Below are 27,928 nucleotides of genomic sequence, written 5' to 3'. Positions count from 1 at the left end.
AGCCTTGCAGAAAGCATTCTATGTAGTGCCCATTCATCCTGTTGATGAGCTGCTGTTTCTCTAATATTCTAGCAGTTGGCTTCTGGCTTTTTCGGTTTATGCATCCCTAAGTTGACAGTGGCTGGGAAGATATTTTAAGAAGTTTCACATACTTGCTGTATAGCATATTTAAACTTGCTTTTGCTAAACCTTCAATTTCTGTTGAAATCAGCTGTTGGATGTTGCACTTCATGCTGACTAAAGACAACAGTGCACTATGTGATGCAAAGATTTCCCCTGCCTGAGCAAGATTCCTTTGTAATGTTTTTGCATCTAAACTGGGTATAAGGAAATGCTGTAGTTTTTGACCATGTTAATCATGGAGAGCGGGTAATCTCTTCATAGTTGAAAGGACCTATTTTTTTAATACGAAAAATGTATTTTCATCTCTTTCAGTGGTTTTATAATACAACGCATATTGATATAAAAAATATTTTGTTGGCAAAATATGCTTTTTTGTACCAGATAGCATTTTGAGACAGTGATTTCTGTGCCTGTTCACTGCAGTGCAAAGGTCTTCTGTCACTATATTTTTTTTTTAGTCTCATAAGACCTCCAGAAATGTGGGGAAGCAGCCAGTCTAGCCTTTGAAAGCTTTTGCAGAGGATGTCTTTACAGAATGATTCCCAATACAGATATTGAGTAGCATGTTGAAAATAAATTCATTGTGGTGATTTCCAAAACTGTAGTGAGAAAGGGTCGAATGCCAGCCACTGTTATCCTCATCACAACTTACTGTCTTGTCTCTACCTACATATGCTGAAATGGCATTTCACATCATATACTGCTGATGTAATTTGAAGTCGTCTTCTCCAGACAGCATAGCATAGTACCTAAGTTTAGCCTGCCAGACCTCTATGGCTAGTAAAGGCTTGTGATATAAATACACCTTAAGTTAGATGGCTTGCAAGGAGCAAAAACAACCTCTTTCTTTTTGTCCAAACAAATACAACATGGAAGTAATTTGGAATTAAGAGTTATGGAATTGTGAATGACGTAGGTATATGCATAGGTTGTTGATTAGTCATAACTCCTTCTAGTACACACATAAAAATTATGTATCCTTTCTTTTTTGAACTGTATTATTTATGGGTGGTAGTGTGTGGGTGTGTTTGTATATGCATGCACATCTATGTCCTATGTATAGTAAAAATCAGTTAACTTTTCAATTTAGGCTTTTTTATTGCCACCTTCTGATATATCTGCAACACGAAAAGTGGTTAAGGTGTATCGAAAGTGGATATTGCAAGAGAAGCCTGTGTTCATGGAGGAGCCAGACAAAAAGGAAGACAGTCAGGATGCTGTTGTCAACTTAGAGGATTCATCAGTGCAAACAGATGGTAAACATGTATGGTATCAGTGTTACTTACTTTATTCTGTTCGCCTACAATATATGATTTAAGTTTTAAACCCGCTTTGTAAATGAGTAACAAATTAAAAAATGTGTGGAAAATCAAGATTAAAAAATGCTTTTATTTAAGGTCCAAAAATTTAAATAAATATTGAGTGTTCAGTAGCCCTTACTGAGTCCAGGGAAAAATTGCAGCTCTTTTGAAAAATGTAATTTGTTGGTTATTCCCTGTCTATACAAATATGATAGCATGAACTTAATGGAAGAAATACTAATAAGTTCTGCAGTGTTAAAAGTTACACTGTCTGTTGGCCTAGTGCATGTAGGACTATTTCCTTTTGGTGGTAGTTACTTAAGAATTTGATAGTATCTACTGATTTGTATATACTGGGTGAAATATTTGGATTCAGACACCTTAATCTAGGAAATTGAAGTGTAGATACAAATTCTGTGCATCACCTTTTTAATATCCTATATTGAACCATCAGTAAAAGTTGACTTTGACACTATTGACGCTGTGAAGCTATTTAAAGGGAAGTTTTGTTGTACTGGGAATGAGGTTTGAGTGGTAAAAACATAGTGAGACTTACAAGGTTTTGACAGATTACTTTTGTAGGGGGTTCATAGTTTTGCCAGCCTTAAATTCAAATATTACTGCAAACAGTGACTACAAAATGTGATATAAAATATTTAAAATAACATAGCTGTTAAAACTTTTATGAACCTTTAAATTCCATATACTGTCTGTTTGATCAGAGGTTAAGAAATAATAGACATGAAATGAATGTAGGACGTGACAGTTCCCCCTTTTTTGCTTTTGACATTTTAAATGATTTTGAATAAATACAGACATATTCCTTTCTGGTTTGTCACTAACTGAATCATGTTTTTGAAAGCTTTCCTCTGACCATTCAGGACATAAGCGCTCATCCAGCTGGGGAAGAACATACTCCTTTACCAGTGCTGTTAACAGAGGATGTATATTAGAAGACGAGGACAAAAATGTTAAAGCTGGTGCTCAAGCTGCGTTACAGGTGTGGTGTATAGAAAGGTTGCAAGGCTGTAACTTAAGTAATTGCATAATTTACACTACAAATTATAATATAGTCTCTGAGATTAAGGAAAACAGCTACCAGCAGTTGATGGTTTTTGTAGGTACTACTTGGACTTCATTTGTAACTTTAAAATGTATATTAAACCATGTGACCGTGTCTTAGAGCCACATAGCTATTTTAAGACAGAAGATGCATTTTCTTTTCTACTGTGGGTACTAGGAATTAGTCAGAACTGTACATTTGCTTTCATTGAACCTCATTTATTGGATATATTGGTGGTTGCTCAAGCATATAGGAAATGAGTAGCTGGAGGAATGGTACTCTGTCCTGACTGAATAGAAGATACACCTACAAAACCGATACTGTGCAATGCATGCCTTTGTCGGGTCTGTAATGCCACCTGACTTTTCACTAGAATGATGTAGAAAAATAAAGTGACAGGTAAAACATAAAACTTTCTCTAAGGAAAGTGAAAGGTTTGACAGGAGGGGGACAAGTAATTTATTGTAAGTCTTGACTGTCTTTATTCCTGACACTATTTAAACTGACTGTAAATGCCTGTCTTGAAGGTATTCTTGACAAACTCTGCAAATGTTTTCTTATTGGAACCGTGCATTGAAGTCCCTGTGCTTCTGAAGGAGCAAGTTGATGCTTGCAAAGCAGTTCTGAGTATCTTTAGGCGCATGATAATGGAACTATCAATGAATAAAAAGACATGGTAAGCTTAATATAGTCTGCATCATTTAAGAGAAAATTACCAACATTTAAACTTTATGGGAGAATTATTGGGTAGAGAAAAGACTGGCTTTCTCAGGGGTAGACCTTGTTACATAAGTCACACTTGTGACTTGCCTCTGAATTGATTTGTGAGATTGCAGATTCTGCTGAGTCTACATCAGTGTACTATTTGACTTCAAGGTTCTGGCTGGAATTGCCATTCCTGACTTCACCTTCTCAAAAATTAGTTTTTACAGACCACAACCAAGTAATGTTATTTTGCAAATGATCTGTGAAGTCTGAAGTGTGATCACATTATCAATAAATAAGGCTTACTGGAGAATTAAGAGGGTTTTTTGGTACATGAAAACTAACAAGTACAATTGACAGAACATGTGAACAAAAAGTACAATTTTGTTTTGGAACCAGGGAACAGATGTTACAGATACTTCTTAGAATAACAGAAGCTGTGATGCAGAAGCCAAAAGAAAACCAAATAAAGGATACATTCGCTCATAGCATGTCGGGATTACTTTTCCGAGTGAGTGTTTGGGGTTTGTTTGTCTTTTTGGGGTTTTTTATGTTGGTTTTACATGATGATTACTCATGGTTTTAGTTAAGTGCTATTGCACAGTACTATGAAACCTACTTGTAAAACATGAGAAAATTCTCTTTTGCGGTAATACAAGTAATTATTTTGTAAACTGTTCCTAACAGAGGGAGACAGATTCCGGGTGCAACAGGCAGTTGATTTGATCTGTTCTTTAGGGCTCTATTACAAACTGTGGTAGAACAGGCAGGCACATGGTCTCTTTGTGGGATATCTTCAATGAGTATCTCTAAAGTGTAAGCTTGATGTAACTGTTTTCCTAGAAGTTCAGCTGGCAAGTCAAAACTGAGTCACATTGAATGAGATGAAAATATTTATACACTGTATTGTACTTCACATGCTCAGCTACAGTATCTAGGCCTGAGTGATGCCAGTGTAGCTAAATCACTATAATCATTTTGTAGGTAGAGGAAACAGTTCTTCATTGTATTATTATTATACACAGCGTATTATTTCAGTTTACCAGAGAACATATAGACCACCTGAAACATACATTTTGGAATTTTTAGACTTCCTTAGTCAGTAACTTTCACAATTACTTACCCACCAATTTCTGGGAGTGTTTTTTTGATGAAAAAATCTATGCATAATATCTGTGCATCGCGAATGATCAATGCTAATATGCAGGTCGGTGTTGACTTTATCAGCGTGCGGGTTGGTGTTGGCATACTGAATTCATGTTGACAGAAATGCATGAATTTTTGTTTCTTGTTTCTTTTCTCTCAGACCCTGATTGTGGCTTGGATCAGAGCAAACCTGAGCGTTTACATTTCTCGGGAGCTGTGGGATGAGCTGCTCAGTGTTCTGTCTGCCCTGACGGACTGGGAGGAGCTCATAAACGAGTGGGCCAATATCATGGACTCCCTAACAGTGGTGCTAGCAAGAACCGTATATGGGGTGGAAATGACCAACTTACCCCTGGATAAGCTCAGTGAACAAAAAGAAAAGAAGCAGAGAGGAAAAGGTTAGTCTCTATGCTTCGGAGCTTTTTGTATCAAACAAGTTAAACATTTAAGTTTAAACTTAAAAATTAATTTAATTTAATCTAACATTAAGTACTACTTAATCTAGTGTACGAACCTGTTCAATCAAATGTGAAGTGCTTTGGATTTATGTATTCTCATCCTTCAATGTGGGAGGAAAGGTAATTAGGGTCAATAGAAGATAGCTATTTAGCAGTTTTTAGTACGCGCTTAAAATCAGTCTTTTCTGTGTAGCGGAAATGAAACACGATTTCCTGTGCTGTAGTCTGGCATAGTCATCAATGTAAAAATTCTTTTCCATGTATTTTTATTAAACTTTATTAATTACAGTATTTTAGCTACCTTTATGTGCCACCTTGCAATTGATGCACATAGTTGAAGCAGTGATTGTTTTTTAATAATAGTAAAAATTCATCTGTTGTTTAAAAGATTAATATTTTTCATGTCTGAGTGCTTGTAAGTCTGTTCATACTTTAGGAAAAATATGTGCCAAAGCATGTGATGCTATAGAATTTTGTTTTCTTTATCCCTAAGGTGGCATTTTAGAGCCTCAAAAGACAGCGGTAGTGGGAAGATCTTTTTCATTAAGCTGGAAAAGTCATCCTGAAGTTGTGGAGCCAATGAGATTCAGAAGTGCTACGACCTCTGGAGCCCCGGGAGTTGAGAAGGCAAGAAATATTGTTCGTCAAAGAGCAACAGGTTAGACCATAACTAAATGCTTATGTTCCCAAACACTCAGTAACACTCAAGTTTTAAATCTGCCTTTGTGTTGTGGCTGCTTCCAAAAGTCGTGCAACTTAATAATTAAATGCCTAAACAGAGATGTTGCGTACCTGTGTCTGGATGTCTTGACCACTACCAGTATGATTAAAGAACCAAAGTATTTTGGAAAATTCTAAATATATGTTTTTAAATACATTACATTTAATTGCAAGTTAGTCATGTGCAAGTTATGTTTTTTGTAAAGAAGTAAAGTACGTTCCTATTTTTATCAATTCATAAGAAAGCATTTATTAACATCATTCAGATAACATATTTCTTCTGAACTTTCATGCATACTATTTACTGTGAGCAGAAGGTAAACCAGATATTTAATAAACAATTTCATCCTTTTTTACTTGCTTTATTTGCTTTCTTTTTATTCACATGATGAGGTATGTATAACATCTCCTTTTACTTTTTTTCTCTCATGTTTACTTCTGGAAAGAGGAAAACAGGAGAAGGGAGAACAGGGGTGAGGAATGACGGGGGAATGTCTGAGACCGCAGGCATTGAACAGATACCTGATTTTTCAAGCATTTCAGAAGCCTGAGTTTGATCTCTGTTTTATTGCATGGTAACATGTTTCTGTGTTCCAATTCAATGGGCTAGGGATTAAAACTCCTCATAGAAAATCTCCTGCTTTTGAATAGGAGATATTTTGCTGCACGGCTTCCTTCCTCATTCATAACAGATTAGTTGTTTCTTACCAGGAGAATTTGAAGGTGATTTAGTATGTTTTTGTGGCTACAGGCTTCATAACTAAGCCACAGTCTACAGCTTAGATCACAAAACATTTTGGCATTGGAGTCAATTCATTCTTTGTGTCTGTTTTATTTTTAAATTCGGCAAGTTCCTATTTGTGCTCCAGTGGAGAATTCTTTCTTTCTTCTGCTACAGCATTTCTCCCCTAGACTTCTCACCAGAGCAGTACAGAGGACCTGTACTGATCAGCAAGGACTTTACTTGGTCGTGTACATTCAAATTAAAGAAACTTCCTACCTTTAGTAAGAAGAGCTTATTTGGTAGGGAGCAAGTAGGTTGTCAGGTAGGAGGATGAACTTCATGTGTAAAAAGCCCTTAGTTTCATTTTGTGTCTCATGGTCATATAAAAAGAGAATTATTCTGGCTTTCATGGGATTTGTGATGATCAATGGCTCCCAAATCAGCAGGTGCAAAAAAGTTTTATATTTGCACATGCGGTTATAACGAATAATCATTTCAAATATGTCAAATGTATATCCCTTTTCTAAGGTAAGACTATTTGGAAACACACAAAACACAGCTACTAAGCCTCCAGAGGTGTCATCTTTCAGAAGGAAATGTGGCAGTCCCTAAGGTGAATACAGAAGCCAGGGCTGTTCACGGGAGGACTTTCTTTAGCAGAGTGGACACTTTGGGAAAAGTGTCTCCCACTGGAGGCTTTTTAAAATCCCTAATATTCTCCCTCCTCCATTTAAAAACAACAACCTCCCCCCCCCCAAGTGAACATACAAATACCAGAGCACCTCCTGCTTCCAGGTAAGACTTTCTTTTGATCTGCTGCTTGTATCTGGAGTTATAAGAGTAAGAACAGAGTACTTCTGCAGCAGCAGAAAATCTTTTGCCTGCTACTCTACTTGAGTATTTTTGCTTCCTCCTTCCTCCCCTCTGACTTCTAAGTGTCAGCATTGACATTGCTGTATACAAGAAGAGAAATTGTATGGATTCTTTTTTTCCTAATAAATTTCTGTTAGAGACTTCTGTAATTCAGCATAACTTTTAGTAATACAATTGATAAATTGCTGGTTTTCTCTAAAGGAGACTTTAAGCTCATGACAATTGGGTATTAATCCATAAAATACCAAGTTTATAATGATGTTAGACAGCCTCTAGAGTGTTAGCCACCTTGGAAAGTGTTTTCTTCGTGGCCTTTCTTTTTCTAAGAAACAGTGAACCCATTTAAGTGTTGCTATTTTGAAGAGAAATTCAGTAAGATATGCATTCAGACTGCACTTATCTTCTACCTTCCTTTGAGGTGACTTAAGAACTCCAAAAACTTTCATGTAACTTGCGTCCCTTTCATCATCCTGTTCAGAAACATGGAAAGCAGGGCTCAGTACCCCAAAACCAGAGTCCACAGGATAATTCAGGGTGTAAGGAACTTCATCAAGTCTAAGCTCCTGCACAAAGCAGGATCAGCTGTCTGTCAGACCAGGGTACTCGGGGCTTTATCCAGTCTGGAGCTGGGATCTTAGTTTTAAAAGCAAAACCAGAGGCAGCTGTATCTTTAGATCGATTTTTGAGAAGCACACTATCCCACTTCTCAGATGAAAATGGATTGTTTTCAGCAAAGATGAATGAATGTAAGAGGTAGCTGGTGTTGGGGGGGGAGCATTGCTAGTAGAGGGGAATTTGAATAAGTTTTCCATTCTTTATTTTTGAGCTGTATGTACTGCTGCAGGTACTTCAATGGAAAGAAAAAAGGGGAAGTCAAATTAGCCCAGAGATAGGAATCATACACTGACAAAATGAAATATTCCACGTTGTGGAACTGCTGTGATTCAGAAATCACTGATTATTGCACTTTCAATGTGTGAGATACAGTTGCACATTGTTAACTTACAGCTTATAGGAAATACTTCTGGGCTTAATGTTGTAAAACTATTTTTTTCAAAAGCTTTGTGTTTCATTGTATCATGACATTCAAAACACCAAATATTTCATAATTTTTTCTGACATAATTATTGCTTTATTTTTTCCTGGAAGCTAAGCGAAGCCAGTCTATCAGCAACTGTGTTCATCTTTATGAGGCTTTGCCAGCTACTAAAAGTGTACCTCTTCTGCTTCACACTGTGAGCTCTCTCTTACCTGGTATCTCTTACACTTCTTGCTCTCACAGACTGTCAGGTACTGTACTTTAAAGTCATCTTTTATATAAATGTTCTTTATATTTTTCCACTGTCTGTCTACTCCCTTTCTGTCCAGTTGATTATTCTTTAGTGGTGTGGAATGAGATGTTTTTCCGTGCCTTGGATCTGTTCAAAACATGGTGTTAAGTAATATTGGTAGCCATTAAGAGACGAGCAAGTTTAATGGGAGCATATCTTTTCCTTTTGCAAAGTTACAAAGGGTGGCAAAAAGTGTCCGTTTCTAATGCTTTTTTGTTATTCTGTCACTGGGTTCATTGTCAAAATAAGAAACCTTTTCAGGGAAAAGGAGAGCAATATCTTTTCAAGGAACTACTGTAGAAACTAGTTGAATGCTTGAATGTATGAACTAGTGCAAGCAAAATACGCAGTCAGAGAAATGCAGCTGGTTGAGCTACTTGATTTAAAAGAAAAATCTCATTCAATCTGTGTTACACTCAGTTACAAATCGATGCTTACAAATGTGGATTTTTTTTTTCTTCTACAGAACTCTTCCTGTAATTACTGATTTCAGAAGGAAATCTAAAAGATTTGTCTGTGCCTCTTATTTCTCAGTTAGTGTTTGATTTCTCTCAAAATGTTTGTAGTACTGCAAGCAATGCAGGTTTTGTTCATTTTAATATTAAAGATTATCATGAATTACAATTAGATTTATGTTCCCTAGTAACTAAAGTAAAATTTATTTTAATTTCTTAATAAAAAATGCTTTTACTCGTGTTTACACTTTCAATTACTTGGTTTATTAAAAGTTTCCAGATGGTTGTTAAAGTTGTAATATAGTGCTGACCAAATATACTAAGGATTAGGAATGCAGAAACTAAAGGCAGCAATCCAGATTTGGGCATTTTAGTGGTTATTTGGACTGAAGTGGGCGTATTTTTGCTCAAAAGTGTAGTAAACTTTTTTCCTGCTTTCTATATAGTCTTGTCCTGTGGAACTTGCTGTTGTGATAAATAAAGCTCGAACAAACCCTAAGCGTACAACTTCTGAACTGAATTCTGTACTGGTACCCAGACATAAATGTGAAAAACAGATGTAATGGCCTGAGAATACAAAGCTACTTTGTTGTAGAGCGTTCATCCTATCACCTAGCCAAGATGTGTTGGTGGAAGCAGTGAGATTTCTCTGTCATGTTAGCAGACTTTCTTTTATTTCTGTTTCCAGCTAGGAAGTCTCTGAAAATACGACTTTCTGTCACCTCCCACGTTTCACTTCCTGGGAGGGATTTCTGACTCTTGAGCCCCAACCAGAGTCGTTAGCTGCTGTAGCAAGAAAAGTAAAGTTTTGTATGTGGTGCATTATGGCTCTCTAGGGATTCCTATTCTGTGAAATATCTTTAGTGTTTTTTCATCTCATGCTGCTTACAGTTATCTTCAGTTGTAACACTGAAACTGTTCTAGCTAGTGGATATGGGCATTGACCTGAAAGACAAACTTTTCTTTATTATTAATCTATTATTTTATTTATTGCCTTCTGTAAGGCACTTAAAGTCAACAGTGATACTTTGAGGAGGGATTCCTATTCTGTGAAATATCTTTAGTGTTTTTTCATCTCATGCTGCTTACAGTTATCTTCAGTTGTAACACTGAAACTGTTCTAGCTAGTGGATATGGGCATTGACCTGAAAGACAAACTTTTCTTTATTATTAATCTATTATTTTATTTATTGCCTTCTGTAAGGCACTTAAAGTCAACAGTGATACTTTGAGGTCAGTAAATACCAGAACAGGTAGATTTTGTACATGTGTATTTGAGATAATTTTCTGAAATGCACGCAATGTTTATTAAGTATTTAAATATTACTTAAACGCACTTGGTAGTGTAGATTGAGTGAACTAAGCGTACTGTCCTCCTGCTGCGGGCTGCTGCTGCAACCTGTGTATATTGGTCTGTAATCTCATATCCCGAGGGGCTGTACTTCTTGCTCATTTCTGAGTAAGTGTGGCCTCAATGTCAGTGCCTGTGGAGCAGACAGGAAGCAAAGCAGAGGAGAGGAGAGAAGAGGAGGAGAATAGGGAGGTGGTGGAAAGGTCGCTTTTATTTAATGTGCATATTATGTAACAATATGCTGAAAGAAATCTAGAAGACTTAATAATTCAGCCCATGTTCTTTATTGAAAAAAAGAAATTCAAGGGTTCTCATAAGAGTTGCTACAGCAACATTTTTCATAATTTTTTAGAAAAGGAAAATAGCATTGGCTGTGCAGATTGAACACCTTGAACAGTCTGCTGGTGGTTCTGTTGGGTCAGCTTTGATGGGGTGTGTGGGCCACCTCTTCAACTGCTTTCCGGGGAAAGAGTTAGCAATTAGGTTAAGTATGGTAGGTGGCATTAACCAGTGTCATGGCCATAACTAAAAGCACCACTACTGAATGCGAACATACTTGATCCTGAGTGTTAACTGTCTTTCCCTCCACCCCCCAATGCTAAGAGAAACGCATTTCTAAAAGCAGTGTTGCTAGCTAATCTCAAGAGTTCCCGTTGCTCCTTCCCCAGTATGTCAATTTACTTTCTCACTTGAATTATCATGCCTCTCTCTCCTATTATTTCTCATTTTCAGTTACAGCAAAAAAGCTGCATGAATCAGTTTGTCCTCGCAAACTAAGCCCAAATCATATGTAACTCAGATCTTTTTTTACTCTGAATTGTTGCCTTTTTTTATTCTCCCCTTCCCCTCTTTATGGAGGAGAAGTCAGTAAGCACAGTCATCTTTTCTGCACTCTGCATTTATCGTAGTTTTGCTGCCTCTCCTCTATTCTTTCTGTTTCCAGAACAAACAGGGTCTAGTTTGGGTCTCTAGCGCTGAAAAACATAGCTTTGTTCAAGTGACATCCTCCCACCCTTCCTTGTGCACTCCGAACCCGCAGAGTAATTTCTGTTCTTTTTCTAGACTTTTTACCACTTACACTGCTCGTACATCTCTCTCTAAAATTTACAATTTTTCTAAGGATATTTTATAAAACTTAAATTATAACTTCTGTGACTAGGAGTTACATTCCAGCTTAGTAACTTGGGAGTTTTAATTACTTGAATGGGTCGCTTTTTCATACAGCTTTCTTAGATGAGGAGTTCACATGTGTATATAATTCTGAGGTCGTGCAAATATTTTGTGTTTTAATTAAATCAACAGAAGTTGAAGAATCTCAACAGCTGGAAAATTCAACAGAAGCTATGGGCCTATTTGCAGACCAAGAGCAGCAGCTAACTCGAAGTAGCAGCACTTCAGATATTACAGATCAGTTTCCATCTGATTTTTTTCAAGGTAATTTTGATAAAATATAGCCATTTTGTACTTCTGAAGAAAAAGTGTTGAGACTTGTTCAGCCTCATAAATGCTACTTTGGTTTCCAGCTCTGTTCTAAAATGGTTTTTATCTCCTTTTCTTAGTAAATATATTGTTGGTATCTTGTTGAAGGAACTGGTTTTAAGAAGTTACAAACCACAAATGCAGGACATGACCCTTTATAAAACAGAGCGGTTAAAAATGAAACCTTTGAATGTATGCATTTTGTATGTAACTCTTAAACTTTTTTTTTTATCTGGCTTGCATTTAAATTTTGTGTGTTAAAGCTAACAGTTCTACTTCTGTTCCTATCGTGTATGTTATGCTTATGAAGGGTTTTTCAAAACATCATGTATTCCATTTTAATGTTGTATTACTTCACTTAACTATAAATATAAGTGTACATGTAAACGTAACTGAAACTTTCATATAATTTGCTATGTACTTTGGTCCCACAAATGTCTATATTTCTTGTTTATTTTCTAAAATTTCTAGGTAAAAAGGCTGGGAGTTCTCATAATTTAACTTCTTCAGACTCCAGATCAGTTCAGGAAAATAAGGGATATACAAAGAAGGAACATGAAGCTGAGCAAGTAAGGCAAAATAGAGAGTGATTATTGATAAGATTCTAACAATGTTTTATTTCTAATCAGATGCCTTTTAGTATTTAGAAACTGTAGCAACTGAAAGTGTGAAAAATCATTAATCACACTTCTAGAATGGAATCTGGAATTGAGCTGTAGCTGTTCATTATGCTATTTGGTACGATCATTCTGTGTCTCCTGATCTGGTCAGTTGCTTACGCAGTTTTATGTAATTGGCTATATTCTAGTCTTATACAAGACTTTTGTTCTTTTTTATATTAAATATAAACAAGAAGTTCATAACTTTTTAAAGATAAATAATTCATGGCTATTATAGAGCTACAAGACACTGCAATAAATGTTTGATGTTTTAAAGTGCTGGGGAAGATGCTTTCCTTCAGCACAATTTGTATCGCCAGCTATGTATTGCAGATGTTTGTATAAGTTAACATTAGGACAGGCAAGCTTCATAAATTTTTAATGCAACTTTTGAATAAACGATAGAAATAATAAATGGCTGAGGCTGATCATCTTTGTGGAAGTATAATGCAATACATAATGGAGGTCTCCAAGCTGAATCTCATCTTTGGATCTTGGTTCTCCCATAAGTCTAGACTTAAAGAACCATTAACACTTAGCTCTAGAAAGGAGAGACGAGACATTTTCTGCAGAGTGCTTTCATTAATCGCTTCAGGAATAACAAAGTGTCTCAAAAAGGAAGGAAAACCTAGTCTGCTTTGTGTGGTGGAGGGGAGAGGGAGAGAAGTAAGCTCAGTAGTTGGGAGAATTAAAAATTAACCTGGCTCCCCATTCTATTTTAGTGGCATGTGTTATAAAAAATTCACAAGCATATGCTGCCGGGCTGTTACCAGTATTGCACTTTCACCCTTTTTGCAGGTGGAAGCTGGGGTTTTGACCATACATTCACTGCATAACTTGCTAATGTACCATATGAACCAGTTTGACTTCATATCACAACCCACTGAAATATTGTCATCACTGATCACTAAGAGCCAGATTTGCCAGGGAAGAAGGACTACTCTGCAGTGCAAGCAGAGTGCAAGCAAACATGTATTTCTTGGGGATGATTGTCAATTCTCTCCAGTTAAAAAAAAAAAAAAAGCTACAATGTTAGATGATACAACAATAATTTCTACAAGCCAGTTGTCTCTTTGGTGGCAATAATCTGTTTTCTCAGATATATGCAGAAAGAACAAATGGATTAATGTCTGGCCAGTGGATCAGAAATTGCTTCAAGAAATTTATTTAAAAATAGTAATACTAATAATTGCAAATATCAAAATGGAATTTCAGAAACGTTAAGTGAATTGAGGAATTTTAGAGTAGAGATTCCTTCGCAGTTAGATCTAGTATGCTCCTAGGGGTAAGGCATTGGGGCTTTTTGTTGCATATTTACAATGGAAAACATGATACTCTTTTTCTGGCAGAAATTAAGTTTTGCTATTCTAGGTGACATGGAGTTGCAAGAAATGTGAATTTGAAGGTGATCTGCCAGATATAAAGAAAAACAATTATGCTTAGGGACAGAGCAGTATCATCTAGAAGCAGAAAATTGTCTGAAGGGTTTTCAGCAAGTAGGCTATAAATCCATTTGACGAAGAAGAAGGTGGTAAACAAAAGATCAGGTGTCTTTGCATGGGTTGTTTTGCAACAGAGTAATGCCCTGACATAAGAGATGACTACTAATTTCTTCCTGAAAGATTTTTTGATGCTTTTAAAAGTATTGAATGACTTCAGATTTGTGGAAAAACTAAGTAAAAAGTGCTGCTTGTTGGTATGAAAACTGAGTTTAAGAAAGGGAGGATAACAACTGAAATTGAAAGCATGATGGTTTCCTTAAGACATTTAAAGATATTTTGGTAGTCTAAATATTCATGAAAATATCTTGACTGAGTTGTAATTAATTTCCAATAACTGTGTGTGTATCTTGAATTTTCTAAAATATGTTGTAGTTCTCAAAACTGTAATAAGCTGAGATTAATTTTTTTTTTCTCTGAAGGTACTAGTACGAAGAAGCAGTAGTACAGCTGAATTAGATTTGAAAGCAGACTTGCAGCAATCAAATGGAAATTATAGAGAGAGAGAAAAAAGTGAGTTCCAAGAAATACAGTATTTTTCTTAAGTGTAGCAATTGAAATCAGTGTCCTAATTTTGTCTTGTTACAGATATATTAGATGCTTTTCTCATCATGCTTTGCTAATGTAGTCTTTAAAAACAGGGTTTGTGATCTTTATTAATCCCCTTCTTGCTTTAGGTGAAAGTGTTAGCAGTGACACATCCATTGGCTATAATAATGAAGTAGAGATCGCACTTATCCCCTGGCAAGCTTCTGAAGAAGACCATGAAGTTAATGCATCAGCAGATGTTTGTGTGGATCCTGATGCACCTCGCTGGCTTCAGCTTAGTCCTTCAGATACTGCAAATCTAACAGGTACTGTAGTCCAGAAAATATATTTACTATTTTAGATTTTTGTCTCAAAAAGGAGTTCATACAGTTCAGTTTGCTTATAAAAAGTATGTTTTGTTTGGCATGTATCACTGAGTTTCAATCATAGTGTTCATTCAAAAATGAGATTTGAACGCCCAGAGTTTAAGGAATTTGGATAATCAGATTGAAGCTGACATAGGTGCCAATAAATTGTGATCCAGAAAATGATCACACAGTTGAAAATAATTGGGTTGCTTACTGTGTCAAATTACTACTAATCAACTGAGATCTGATAGCTCATCACTTGTGCTCTCTTAGCCTGCCCCAGTGTTCAAGTAAAATAAATGAATTTAATTTATATTTTAAGTTAATAGGTTTTATTTCATAGCAGAATAGTCTAAAGAAATTCCTTACTATATATTTTGACTGATAGGAAATAACTAGTTAATTCGTGATAATTTCTCTCATCTTAATCCTGTTACCCTCCTTATTTATACTTCAAAGTACACAATGCCTATACTCCAGTAGGATGTCGTAAGTGGCATTCTCAGAAGAGTTAGTTTGGAAGTAAAAGTCCTTTACCTTTCTATTTCATTTATAGTGTCTTTAACATATACAACACTCATGATTATTTATAGAAATATTTTGATTCTTTGCAGTTTGTAAAGGTACCTTCCCATCTAATAATGTGAGTCAGAGATGTTAGTTCAATAACTTAATGCAGTAACATATGAAACTAACTTACAGGCTGTTTTTGCTTACAGATATATAGTTTCAAGGATATCTTTTTCGTATTCACTTTTTCTTTGAAATATCTCTAATTTAATGAACCAGCACACCTAGTTCAACTGTTCAGACTGCCATTGTACAAAAGGTAGCATGTAATACAGTACATGGTAAGGATTATTATGTATCATAAATTAATTGCTTTCTTTATGTCTATGATACAAGACATTGCTCCTTTGTGTGTACAAAGAGAATGAATTATATAAAATAACCTGAAAGGTAATGTAAACTAAAAAGAAAAATGGGGTAACGAATGTATAATTGCCCCACAGAGCCAGTGTGCCCTTACTGCATTTCTGGTTCTCACCCAAGTTGCAAAACTTTGTTTTGCTGTAGAAACCTCTATGGTGTAAGGCAAAAAAATACTGTGACGCCACCACTGAACAGCATAGATGCAATTTGCCTGATGATATATCTGTTGAAGATCATTCTAATGTGCTTAATAAATAACATCTGTTTTAACACTTTGGGAATTCATAATGCCACAACAAACAAAACAAAAAAAGCAAAAAGAAATATAATCCTAAAAGCTTTTTTAAAAATAATTCAAGCAAACATAAAAACATCTAAAATGCCTTTTATTTTGCTAACCTTCTTTGGGTTCTGGGAGGACACAAGTTATTTCCCTCTGCCTGTGTAGAGGTTTCCTGCAACTTTCCTTGAAACATTGGCTGCTGAGCACTGCAGGGTGCCACACTGGACCATAGGTCTGATTTTGCCTGCAGATAGGCTGCTACACAGCTTTCCCTGGTCTGATAGAAGATAATGTAACAGCTCTTGTCATTAAAATTTGCACTTCAATATGGAATTTTTCTTTTACTGTTTAAGCATATTAATTCCATTATCCTGACAGTCTTCACAAAACCCTGCTTTCCTTCTCAGTTTGCATACTGCTGTCTCAGGAACTGCTTCTGTATAACATGATAGTGCCTGAGCATATTCTTCATCACTAGTAGTGCATACTTTTTAGTTCCTTTGATCAGTTCCATTTCCAGGTCGTTTTATACTGTGTGATCTTAAAAAAGAAAGGACTCTTAGCAGTAGAAACATTACCTGTAAAAGCCAGTTATTGATTGAATAAATCTCTCAGAGTACATGAGTGTTCCATTTAACTGCGTTTGCCTCCCTGCTAAAAAAAAAAACCAACCCTTGAGTGGGGGCAGTCTGTCTGATATAAAACTGATCTATAGCTGTGTCATCTCTATGTGGAAGCCCTTTAGCCTACATTTCCTGCCATTTTTTTCTTTGAATCGTGTGCTAGCTTGAGCAATGGAAAAGAGAGAGGTGATATGGTGGGAGAGAATACTTTTGAGATGGAAGGAGTAATATTCCTATTTTATTGACCAAATTTATACTGTACACTGCATTTCTAATTCATGGAAATTGAACTTTTTTAAATTTACAGACAGTAGTGAATTCCTTGCTGATGACTGCAGTATAATTGCTGGTGGAAGCCTTATCGGTTGGCATCCTGATTCTGCTGCTGTCTTATGGAGGAGGATCTTGGGAATTCTTGGAGATGTGAACAACATACAGTCACCTAAAATCCATGCAAAAGTTTTTGGGTATCTTTATGAGTTGTGGTATAAACTTGCAAAGGTATCGTATATGATGCTTACATCCTTACATCTAATGATAATGATTTTGCTTTTGTTGTAAAAATTTAATTAAATTTTATTTAGTATTAGTATCTGGAACATAAGCATGAGACTTGGAGGATTCTGTCATAAAGAAAGATAATCTTGTTTGATTTCTAGTAGATATCCCCAATAGAGAATGTTCCTGTTCAATGACAAGAGAATTTAGATTAGTTAATTTAAATGGGGTGACGAAACAGTAGCAAAGAAAATAGAAGTATAGAATAGAATACCACAAACGTTGGTATTCAGTGTAAAAGCCCATGGTATGACCTAAAATGGTAGTATTTGCTGAGGCTGTGGGGAAACACTGTCGAACAGTCTTTCCTGGTAGTTTTGGCTTAAGTAGGAACTCTCTATAGTGCAGGGTGTAGTGTTTAAAGTAAATCAAATAAAATGAAAAAGTAATAATATGAAATAAAGATCATTAATAAAGTAAGCTATCAGTTTTATTAACTCTGTTATTTCAAAAACATTAGATACGGGACAACCTTGCTATAAGTGTGGACAATCAGTCTACTCCCTCTCCTCCTGTCTTAATTCCTCCTCTCAGAATATTTGCATCATGGTTGTTCAAGGTAAGTTATTTCTAAAATTTTCACACATCAGTATTTTCTTCTATATCAGTACTGATTTTGTGTATGTTTGGTTGCGTTATTTTTAATTTCTGTAATCACTGCTGGCTAAAGATGAATACCCTCCAAAGGCTATTTGGACGCAAGTGTATTTTAATAAATACACAGAACAGATTTGCTTTATGGAAAATCTGCTGAAGATAGTTTTGCATTAGCTGGCTACTAGAAAAAAAAGTAATAATACAAGCGTTTTGCTCTTTTCAGGCAACCACCCTGCCAAATGAATATAAAGAAGGTAAACTTCAGGCATACAGGCTGATCTGTGCTATGATGACTAGGCGTCAAGATGTTCTGCCAAATTCTGATTTCCTGGTTCATTTTTATTTTGTGATGCACCTTGGCTTAACAAGTGAAGACCAGGTACAAGCTTTACTTGATAAAAAAATTAATTTATTACTGTGTGCTGATGGGAATGTCTGTATTTTCATATTTGAAGATCTGAAGCAGAAAGGAAGCAATGCTTTGCCACAATTGTTGCATGAAATTATCCTGTGTAGCCTAGTCTGTACCTCTCTTTAGATTACGCAGTCCTAACTTTCTCATTGCTCTCCTAGTTATAAATTTTTAAACAACAACTACTTATCTGTGACTTATTGTCACAACTGCATCACAGATGCTTGTTGATTTTTCTTTCTCAGTTTCCTGACATTTCTGAGGAATAATCTGTGATGAGTTTCTGTCCATCTTCATTGCACAGTTAGTGGGTCAAGCTGGTCACATTAAAAATGTTCAAACAGTCAGTTGATACTAAGTCTTGAGCTACCCTGTGTGTTTGACCAGTATGTTTAAACTTTGGTTCCACCAAAGCGGGAGCCTCGTGTGTCCAATGGCCTTACCACGTTACTGTACGACTGTGACGCTGTGAAGTCGGTGCTTCCAGGGCAACCGCTGGAGTTGGTCGGTTGTTTGCGTTACTTACAGCTCCAGGGAGACAGCGGTTACTCCTAGCTCACGTTACAGATGTCTTTACCTTCTATGACAAGGTCAAATGCTAGACATGATCTTGGGCAAAGGAGGGGCCGTGAAGAGCTTTATGTTAATTTATGGGCAGTGTCTGCTCTCAGCACACCCTTTGGAATGCCCTGTGCCATTGCTTGCAAGGACATCCTCAAAAATTAGAATTAATGTTGTCCTCTCTAGACTTTTCCCCTTCAAGATTAGTCCTTCAGGGGATGTTTAAAACTGTCATACCAGCTCTCTTTAACTGGTGCAAAAAGGACTGAAGGGAGAACTGAGACAGAAGGTTATCTTACCACTGCAACCAAGAGGTGCTGCCAAAACATTCTGTTTCTGTGGATAAATGTTATTTCTAGGTCCCTGTGTCGTGGGTTGGCCTAATTAATAAAGTATTCAGTGGGAGATGAGGAAAAGACTTAATCTGTTGCGATGTAAGAAGATTATTGGGCCACAGAAACGGCTAAATACTCATAAAAACTATAAGAAATACTCTTGAGACAAAATAGAGAATATCTAAAAACTTTTTGGTGGTTTTATAGCTGTAGGAGTGAGTTCTCCTCCTTAAAAGGAATAGTCTAATGAAAGCAATGGCTAGAGCTGTGCTGCGGATGCCAGCAGAGGGCACACAGACCCCTTCGTAAATCCTGTAGTGGTCACTTCTGCTTCTTCTGAGGGTTATTTCTGGTGCCTTTAGTAAGCCAGCAGGAAGAGTCTTGCACAGATTTGGTTATTTCTGAGATGAAAGAGAGAAAAACCGAATTGTTTCCAGACTCTTGCCCTCTGAATCTCAGTTCCCCTTCTGAAAAGTTTGAATGTTTGGAAAATCTTCCTTTTAAATAGATAATGGGGGGAAAAAAAGAATAGAAAGGAAAGGGTTTTCTTCTGGAAAAACCTGGAAGTCCTGGCTGCTGCTGAAACTTAGAATAACTCGTACGCATCTGCCGTTTATGAAGCACAAATGGGGAAAAATAAAAGTGTGGTGGGAACTCCCCTTTCAGCCACTCTCAGTATGTTACCTGAGAGTAACGAATAGCTCATTACTCTTTCGTTTCACTAATGCCATTCAGATTTCAGACAGTTTAATGCTGCTTGGTGTACAGAGTAACTTCATTCCCCTACAAAAAAAAGTCTGTGTGATAACACCCGCTATGATCAGACCCCCTGAATTTTAAAAACCACACAGCATTAAATCCTCTCACATAAAACACAACTCAAGAAACTTTAAGGCCTGATGTAGACAATATTTAAAAAAAAAAAAAAATCACTTATATTTGAAAAAACAAACACCCTTAAATCAATATAGCAGCCACTGCCAACACAGGGCCATAGGGATGGAAAATGTCAGTAATTTTGACTTAAGTTGTTTTCATCTACGCATTTCCATGAAATGGCCAGGTTTTCAGAGGTGTCCAACTGCCAGCAGTTCCTTTTTTCTAAGCTAAAGGATGCTCTATTTTTTTGAAATCTGACCGCTTCCTGGAGAACCAATTCCTACATAGAAACTGGGAGATTTTTAAAATGTGCGGTTGGTTGCTGCTGAACTGTTTCTCACCCTGTTTATTGCATTTTGGTGTTAATAACAGTTCCACAGATTTTAAGCCTCTTGCTTTGTTGCACACGGGATTTCAGAGTTACTTGTGCAGAGTTACAATCCAGAAGTTAAAGAAGATGAAGTGAAGACTGCGTAGTGAAGGCAGACCCCACATTGCACGTCATTCCAGGGCTTCCCAGATATTTTGCACGCTGATGCTGCTCTTTTGTTCTTCCTTGCCTTGCTCAGTTTTGCTTTTTTTGCCTCTTGGTGGCATACTTGACCACAAGTTTTCTCTTGTGTTACTGTCCTTCCAGTTTTGCTTTCCTTAGCTATGAAAGTGGTTGAGGTGTTAACTCATGGTGCTTTGGAGCATGCAACGTGTTGATATGAAGCACGATCCTTATACCTATTTCTGTATTTCCAGTATGATTAGCGTCAAGGTGCTTGATAGGTGTTGAGACTAGTCAGACAATTTGCGTGCTGAGGGTAACTACAAATGCAGGAATGCATTGTATGAGGCAGAAGCACCTCCTCTGATATGTGCAAACACGTAGAGCGTGCGTTGCGAAGCACTTTGCTGTCCTAGGTTCTCACAGCTTCCTGTAAGAAACAGGATGATGTACAAAGCAACGCAGTACCAGTACTGATTTTGTGATTTTTGTACTTCTCAGTGATTTTTGGTATATGCTGTTACCTGATAAACTTCTTATAAAAGAGGGTGCGATATCATGGGGCACAAGGATCACTGGAACATGGATCCTAGTTCTTCTTAACACTGCAGAATCCCCCCCTGGCAAAGTGTGGTTTCTAGGATTCAAGTTATTGCATACCAAAATAAACTTTGGTGCAGATTTTTTTAGCACAGATTGCTTTTATTTGCTAAGCACAAGCATAAATTTCTCACTCTTATGGAACATTAACAGGAGAAAGGAGGGGGGGAGTTCTCATGGGGGAATTTTCCTTCTGTATGTATGACTACTGCAATTTTAAAATTTATGGGGAAAGCAACAGAAAGGTAGACCAACTCCAGGAAATCACATTGGCTACTTTAGAGGAGCTTTTTAAGTGGCTACATAATTTTATAAATCACAGTCAGAAACTGCTTTGACCTGAATGTGATTATCAATATTTTAGTTAGCATCAGAAATGTTTCTTTTTGAAATATATTTCTCTTTCCATTCCTCCCTTAAGGATAGGAGTATACAAAACTTCTGCTGTATTGTATGGATTTTGGTGTTGATAGAAAAACAAAATAATACGTTTTTGAATATGGTTAGAAATTAATACAATATTATTCCTGGCAAGCGCAACCTAACTTTGCAGACTTGTCTCATGGGGTATATAAAAGAGCAATGTAGGGTTATATTTTATAGAAAGCTCCCATGGCATTCTGAGTTCAAGATGTAGCAATTAGCTTAGCAGATGAGAAAGGAGATAGCGAGGTAATGAGCTGCATCTAATTTGTCCATGTGGAAGTGTCTAACAACAAACATCTCTGAAGAAGTGAACAATTCTCTGCAACAATTGCATCATCTTTTCAGGTGGGAGAAGTCATTGCGTAAATGGCAGTACGGAGTAAGTCGCAGTCTGGCGTTGTAATTACTTCCAGCTTGCGAAGGGGCCTGAGGTCAGGGGAGAGTGACCATCTGCAGGATGATGATTCTCCTCCTGTACCGCTCAAGTCAGTGGGCATTTTTCTGATGCTGTAGCGAGCCCAGATTTTCTCCTACGTTTTTTTATGAATGAAGTTCACTGAGGCTCACCACCTCCCCTCCCTGACCTCCAGTGTAAAGGAAAGTGAATTCGGATGTCCGCTACCACACCGTGGGTTAGTCAAGGTAGTTCACCTACGGTTGCTCCAATTCCTCATCTAGATTATGGAAAATCATGAAATGTTCTTGGGGTGTGATTTTTAGGAGATGCCACGGGATAGCCTGTTGCAGTTTGGGTAGGCATAGCTGCCTCATGCTGCTAGGTGAGACTGATGGTTGAAAAACCCCCATTCCAGTGATTGCAACTATACATGTCTTTTGATTTGGACAATAAATATAGCTTTTTAAATTAAACCAAAGTCTCATACTGCAATGCACAAATTTTACAAATACCTGAATCGGGAAAGGAGATGTATTTTATTATTGCTACTGGTTGCTTACTGTAGCAGTAATTTTTGCTTTATGAGCTTGAAAAGGTACATAAGCATCTCCTTGCTTCATAGCTTTCTTGTTTTTGCTGAAGAACAAAAGTACCAAAACAGGATTCCAAAATACTACTAACACTATTCAGCCCCCTTCTCAGAAAAGCAACTATTGAGATAATTTGGATTTCTCAATTCTGGTACTTTTGGTACTTAAATAATCCTTCTAGATTACTGGTGTTTTTCTCCTAAAACTTCTGTGGATTTTTGCGACACTGTCTTATTTCTGTCTAAATTTGCACTCTTAGTTTGAGAACAGAATGCAGTGCAAGTTAGGTGCTTATTTTGTAGTTACGTTGTAAAAGAAGAGGCAGGTTTTCGATATTTTTCACGTTTCAAACTGCCAGCTGTTTAGTGTCTTTTTTTTAAAGTCTCACCCTACTACCAGGGCTTTAGCATCAGTTAACGTACTTGGTGTGACCTATTGACAACACATGTAACGTACTTGGTGTGACCTATTGACAACACGTGCCGCCGAAGTTTTGCCCAGTAGTCAGAGGTTATCTGAAAAGTGGGCTAACAGGTTAGTTATATTCCTGACTTTTGAAGTGAGTTTTAACAAGTAAGTTTAATAAATCTACAATTATACTGGCTTGCCAAAGTATCTTTGGAATAGAGTGCTTATATATATAAGAAGATATTAAGGAACATAATAAAAAGTATAGACTTCAGAAATTCTCTGTGGAAAGGACAACTAATGGACAAGGAAAGGGACTGTGCTGATGGCTTTTTTTAGTTCAGTGATCTTAAGGGCAGAACAAACGGGGGGGGGGGGTGGGGGGGGGGGGGGGGGGGGGGGGGGGGGGGGGGGGGGGGGAGCTCAAATCCAAATGAGTTGACAGATGTCCTTGGTGATTAAATTTCAGCACATGCAGACTGGACTGCCTGCAGAACGCAGCCCAGCTGTAGACAGAGAAGTTAACAGCTATGTTTTTAGCTCGATTCCTTTTAGTAGTAAAAGGGTGACTTAGATAATACTCTATCTCTATCAATAAAGAAGGTGAGAGAGAGATATATATATATAGGAAGCTATAACAGTTATGTAGTAAGCTTATGTAGAAACACTGACTATAGCTCTTTGCATGAGACATGGCTAATTTATAATATGAAGGATTTTTTAGTAGAGGTTGCTACCGGAGAAGCCATATTAATTACCTATTTGTATTAACGTTGATCTGAAGTTTAAAAAAAAAAGTACTTGTGAGGTTTTACATCTTTCTGTTAAGTTCTTATTCAACAGTGAGGAGCGGTGTACAGCTTCTAGACTGCTCAGCCATTAGTGCTGTTCACTGGGACATGTATTAGCCGGGTAGAGCATTGTCTCCTAAAGGTACAGTAAATGAGCAGCTTTGCTTTTGTACGCTGTGGAATAAGTACTTCTTGCCCGGATTTCTACCTGATAATGTTGCACATGAGGACCCTTAGTTGTACAGCGTTTCAGAAACCATAACACATTTTATATTCCTTTCCAGGCTGCCATTTAAAAGAAAATAATCGTAATATAGTCTATTAAGGCTTAGATTCCCATATTTTAGTTTCTTGTGACTTTCTTCCAATGGCTACCGTGATTTTCTCCCTTTTAATCTCCCCCATATCTCACTTTCTGTAGAAAATTTGCCTGTGTGCTCCCATTATGTGCTTTACGAGTGCTTTGATAAAGTGTTAACAGACAGCACGTTTCCAGTAGAGACAAAAATACAAATGCCAAGGTGTCACAGGAAATCCTGCATACCCCTCTGCTCACTCATAGTAGGATAAATTCAAAGTGCTGGAGAAAAATAGCTGCTAGGATTGACTGGAAGAAAGGGAGAACCAGGCAATGCCGATTGTAGGAGTTGTGCATTCTGGAACAATGTTGGTAGTTTTGTTGGGGTTTTTTTGTGGTGGGTTTTTTTTCCCCCCAATACTTTTGCTCTTTCTAAATTGCTTCCATCCCACCCAAATTTCTGTTTCCTAGTCAGTGTTCTGTCTGTCTCTTCTGTATTCCCAGCGGTATCTTGCTGGAGTGCCCGCTGCTTGTAAGCTCCTTTGTGAGGATTTTCTGAACTCTGTCCAGAATAGAAATAGAGTTTTTGAAATAGAGGCAACATCTCTCTTCCTTCCATTTTGCTCACACATTTTCTTCCACCCCTCCAGTCATCATTGTAGCTTTGGGATCTCCCAAAGTAAGTTTCTTTGTTAACGTGCCCCTGCGATGCAACGCTGTTTCATCATCTGTCACCCTTAGCTCTCTAATTGACTTCCCCCTTTCCCTCTGTTTATTTCAGCTGGGCTGTGTCTTCAGGATCCGTCCTTTCCCCTCTGTGTGTAATTGTGCTTCTTTGCTTCAGACATGTTTTAATTCAACTTCCTGCTTAGCTGTTGTCTTTATCTTTTAAGCAAGGTTACATGATAAATTCTGAGAGTGACTATTTTAAGCAAATCAAGGTTTAACATATTTACCATTTTTTGGGATGTTCTAATAAAAACGTGCAAAACAATCCCTTCTCCTCTGCATGCATTCCTCCATCTTGAAAACTGATACAGCACGCAGGTGAAAGTGAAAAGTGTTAAGAGTGCTGCTAATTGCCACCTAAGGTGGAGGGCCTGCCTTCCTGCTGTGCACTGCAGGGAGCTCCTTTACCTGTCCTCTCAGAGGTGCGCTCATGTTCCCTTCCCTAAAACCACCTTCCCTCTAAGCGGTTAACCTCGTGCTCTACAGGTGCTCCAGCACTGCCACCTTGGTTTCTTAACAGTCGAGACTTCGAAGTGGTCCTGCCACAGGCATTTGGGAGAAATCCATATGGTGACACAAAGTCACCTCAACATTTCAAGCAGTGCCATGGACTAGTAACTGTGTTCTCGGTACCCATACCTCTGTACCTGTAGCAAATCCATATTCAGATACTTCCCTCTCAGTGTGCATGAACTTAAAATATTTCTTCCAGTTTGAAGTGTATCCTTAATCCCAATGATCTCCTAGGTTGTGAAAATATCATACTCTAAAAGGGGAGAAACTTTAAAAATTCTGTTCACTTCACATGTTTGTCTGATCTCTGTTCATAGGGCATCTGAGCACCTGTCTGTCAGCACAAGGGCTTTGGGGTGGAGTTTTTGTTATTAATACGACTTTAAAAGAGAGAGCTTTCTAATGTAGTCTAGAGGGGAAGGAGCAATTACCAGCAGTGACTTACGCAGTAATCTGTCATCTTTAGCACTTGTGAATAATCTTATCCATGTTTTACAAATGCAGTGTTATTTTGGTTTTTAATATCTCTCCCTATTGCATTTTGGTCACAAGATACTTTAGCAAATATAACTTTTTTGGAGCTTAGATTTAAATGACAGATTGAAATGGATTTTTCTGACAAGCTAATCCTGTGCTTTCTGAGGGTGTCAAAATACTTCATAAATTTTTATTGGAATTTAATTTTTGACAAGTTAACTCTTACCTAAAATGTAATGATAGCTAGGAAAACTTGGAATAAGTACATGGAAGTGTTTGTTCCTTTAAAATAAAAAAGGAAAATGAAGGATATACCACTTAAGTCTTGTGTAAATTAATAATCTTTCCCGTGCTGTAAATTTCAGCCCCTAATGAGGTGTCTGTCAGTGAAGAACAGAGCGAACTTTAAGTGAAAAATCCATGTTGTTCCTGTTGAGGGACAATTGGAAACGTGATGAAGGCAGATGGCAGGCTATTTGGTTACACCTGTAATCTGCAAAAGCTTGAACAAAAATTAGGTGAAGAATATTTTTGTAATTGACCCTTCAGTGAACTTGCATAAATTTTTTTCACTTACTCAGTGGATGTTTGACCTTATTATTTGGATTACTAGATCAACCTATACTGAAATATTATGCCATTTGTAGGGTTAATGCATTTGAGAAGGACATGCATGTGATTGCCCCCTTCTCTCCCCTCCTCCCCGTTTTTAACACTATAGAGCATCATTTTGAATTGAAATAGTCCATAATGGTCCTTTTTTCACTTTTCTTTAACAACATGAACACTAAATTATAGCTGTGCAATTATGTAAACAATGGAAATGCTTCCAGAATGAATACTTCCTTTTAAATTTTCATTTTGTGTAATTGCTGAAAGGTTTGGAGCCATAATAAACCAAAATTATTTTACACATTTATCGTTCTAAAGGTCAATTATGAAAGAAGTAAAGAAACAACACTGTACAGAATGAGTAAACCAATTTCTATTGCCATCACCATATGTTTTTCTTATTGCTTGTGTTTTTCCAGTTACTGTGTACATAGCATTCAATTAAAGTGATTCATTTACTAGGCTGTAAGCTGCTGAACAGAGTTTACATTTATAGAACAGCGCTTTGAAGGGAAGGAAACAACTTGCCTCTGTTTGAATTACCTGATTTTTGCAATATCACTGATAGGACATATGTTCTCACTTGGTCGCTTTCTCATAAGCCCGAATCTTCTGATAAGCTCGCAATGCTACTGAATTACTGCGGGAAATCATGCCTTTATCGTTAGCTGGGTTGTGCATGGAAGTGTGCTAATTGGGAAATGGCAGAAAAACTGTCAAATTTTACCTGAGAGCACCTTCCTGGGGTGTGGTTTTTTGCCTGTCCGTTCTGTTTGGCGTAAGCTCAAGTAGAACAACAGTGTTATAGTCAGGGCATATTCTGCCTGGTATTAATTTAAATGAAGTCACTCAAACTATCACAAATTTATACTGAAATGCCTGAGATAAAAAATGGTGGTAGAAACAGTAGAAAGCTAGGCTGAACACTTTTTTGTCTGGGTTCTCATGCACTTGTACGTTGTTAACTTTTAACAGTTATGTGTGTGTTGTATCACCGCAGCATATGATCTGTGCTGTGAATTCATCAGTTCAAAGCTACATAACAAAAAAGAGAAATTGAGGATTGTTTCATTAGCTTTTCAAAATAAATTTTTCAAAGGTTTCTTACTATGATAAATAATTTGGGTTTTTTAGTAGTAATATGTCTCATAAACAGCAAGTAGATCCATGCATTTTTCAAAGGTTTCTTGCTGTGATAAATAATTTGGGTTTTTTAGTAGTAATATGTCTCATAAACAGCAAGTAGATCCATGCAACCACATTCTTGCAGCTTTTTTGGAACGTGTGTGTTGTCACAGCATTTGTTAAAGTTGTATTAGTTATACTGTGCTGTAAACTCATGGGTATTAAAGTAACGGTTTTGCAATTTCTATTTTATCCTCGTTTTCTAAGTGTTCTATACAATGACAGTAGTTAAGAGTCGATGAAGCCGGATGATCATTACAGTGGTATTTAACAGATGGGATTGATGGAGCGAGGACAGGAGTTAACGTAGTTGTTTGTAGCAGGTCTTTGTACTTCCTACGTTCTGTTACCTTTCAGGCCAGGTTAGCACCGGCTCTTTTATTGTGGCATATGTCAACAGAAGTGTACTCCCATCTGCTGCTCTATAGTTTGATGCCCAATTATT

General features: G+C 37.1%; 1 protein-coding gene across 1 annotated transcript in view; it reads left to right on the top strand.

The window, feature by feature from the left end:
• RALGAPA2 (Ral GTPase activating protein catalytic alpha subunit 2) overlaps positions 1–27,928 on the top strand; it is a 143,512-nt gene that overhangs the window by 36,722 nt on the left and 78,862 nt on the right. The window contains exons 12-25 of the mRNA XM_019474419.1: positions 1,214–1,387; positions 2,287–2,424; positions 3,015–3,163; positions 3,592–3,703; positions 4,499–4,736; positions 5,290–5,454; positions 8,263–8,403; positions 11,553–11,684; positions 12,201–12,298; positions 14,310–14,400; positions 14,565–14,741; positions 16,930–17,123; positions 17,641–17,739; positions 18,001–18,156. Of these exons, the coding sequence (XP_019329964.1) occupies positions 1,214–1,387; positions 2,287–2,424; positions 3,015–3,163; positions 3,592–3,703; positions 4,499–4,736; positions 5,290–5,454; positions 8,263–8,403; positions 11,553–11,684; positions 12,201–12,298; positions 14,310–14,400; positions 14,565–14,741; positions 16,930–17,123; positions 17,641–17,739; positions 18,001–18,156 (2,064 nt within the window). The remainder of the gene's footprint in view (positions 1–1,213; positions 1,388–2,286; positions 2,425–3,014; positions 3,164–3,591; positions 3,704–4,498; positions 4,737–5,289; positions 5,455–8,262; positions 8,404–11,552; positions 11,685–12,200; positions 12,299–14,309; positions 14,401–14,564; positions 14,742–16,929; positions 17,124–17,640; positions 17,740–18,000; positions 18,157–27,928) is intronic.

The sequence above is a fragment of the Aptenodytes forsteri genome, unplaced genomic scaffold (assembly GCF_000699145.1).
Source record: "Aptenodytes forsteri isolate BGI_AS27 unplaced genomic scaffold, ASM69914v1 Scaffold185, whole genome shotgun sequence".
NCBI lineage: Eukaryota > Metazoa > Chordata > Aves > Sphenisciformes > Spheniscidae > Aptenodytes > Aptenodytes forsteri.
The sequence above is the reverse complement of the archived record's forward strand: the minus strand, read 5'-3'. Positions and strand labels throughout refer to the sequence as shown.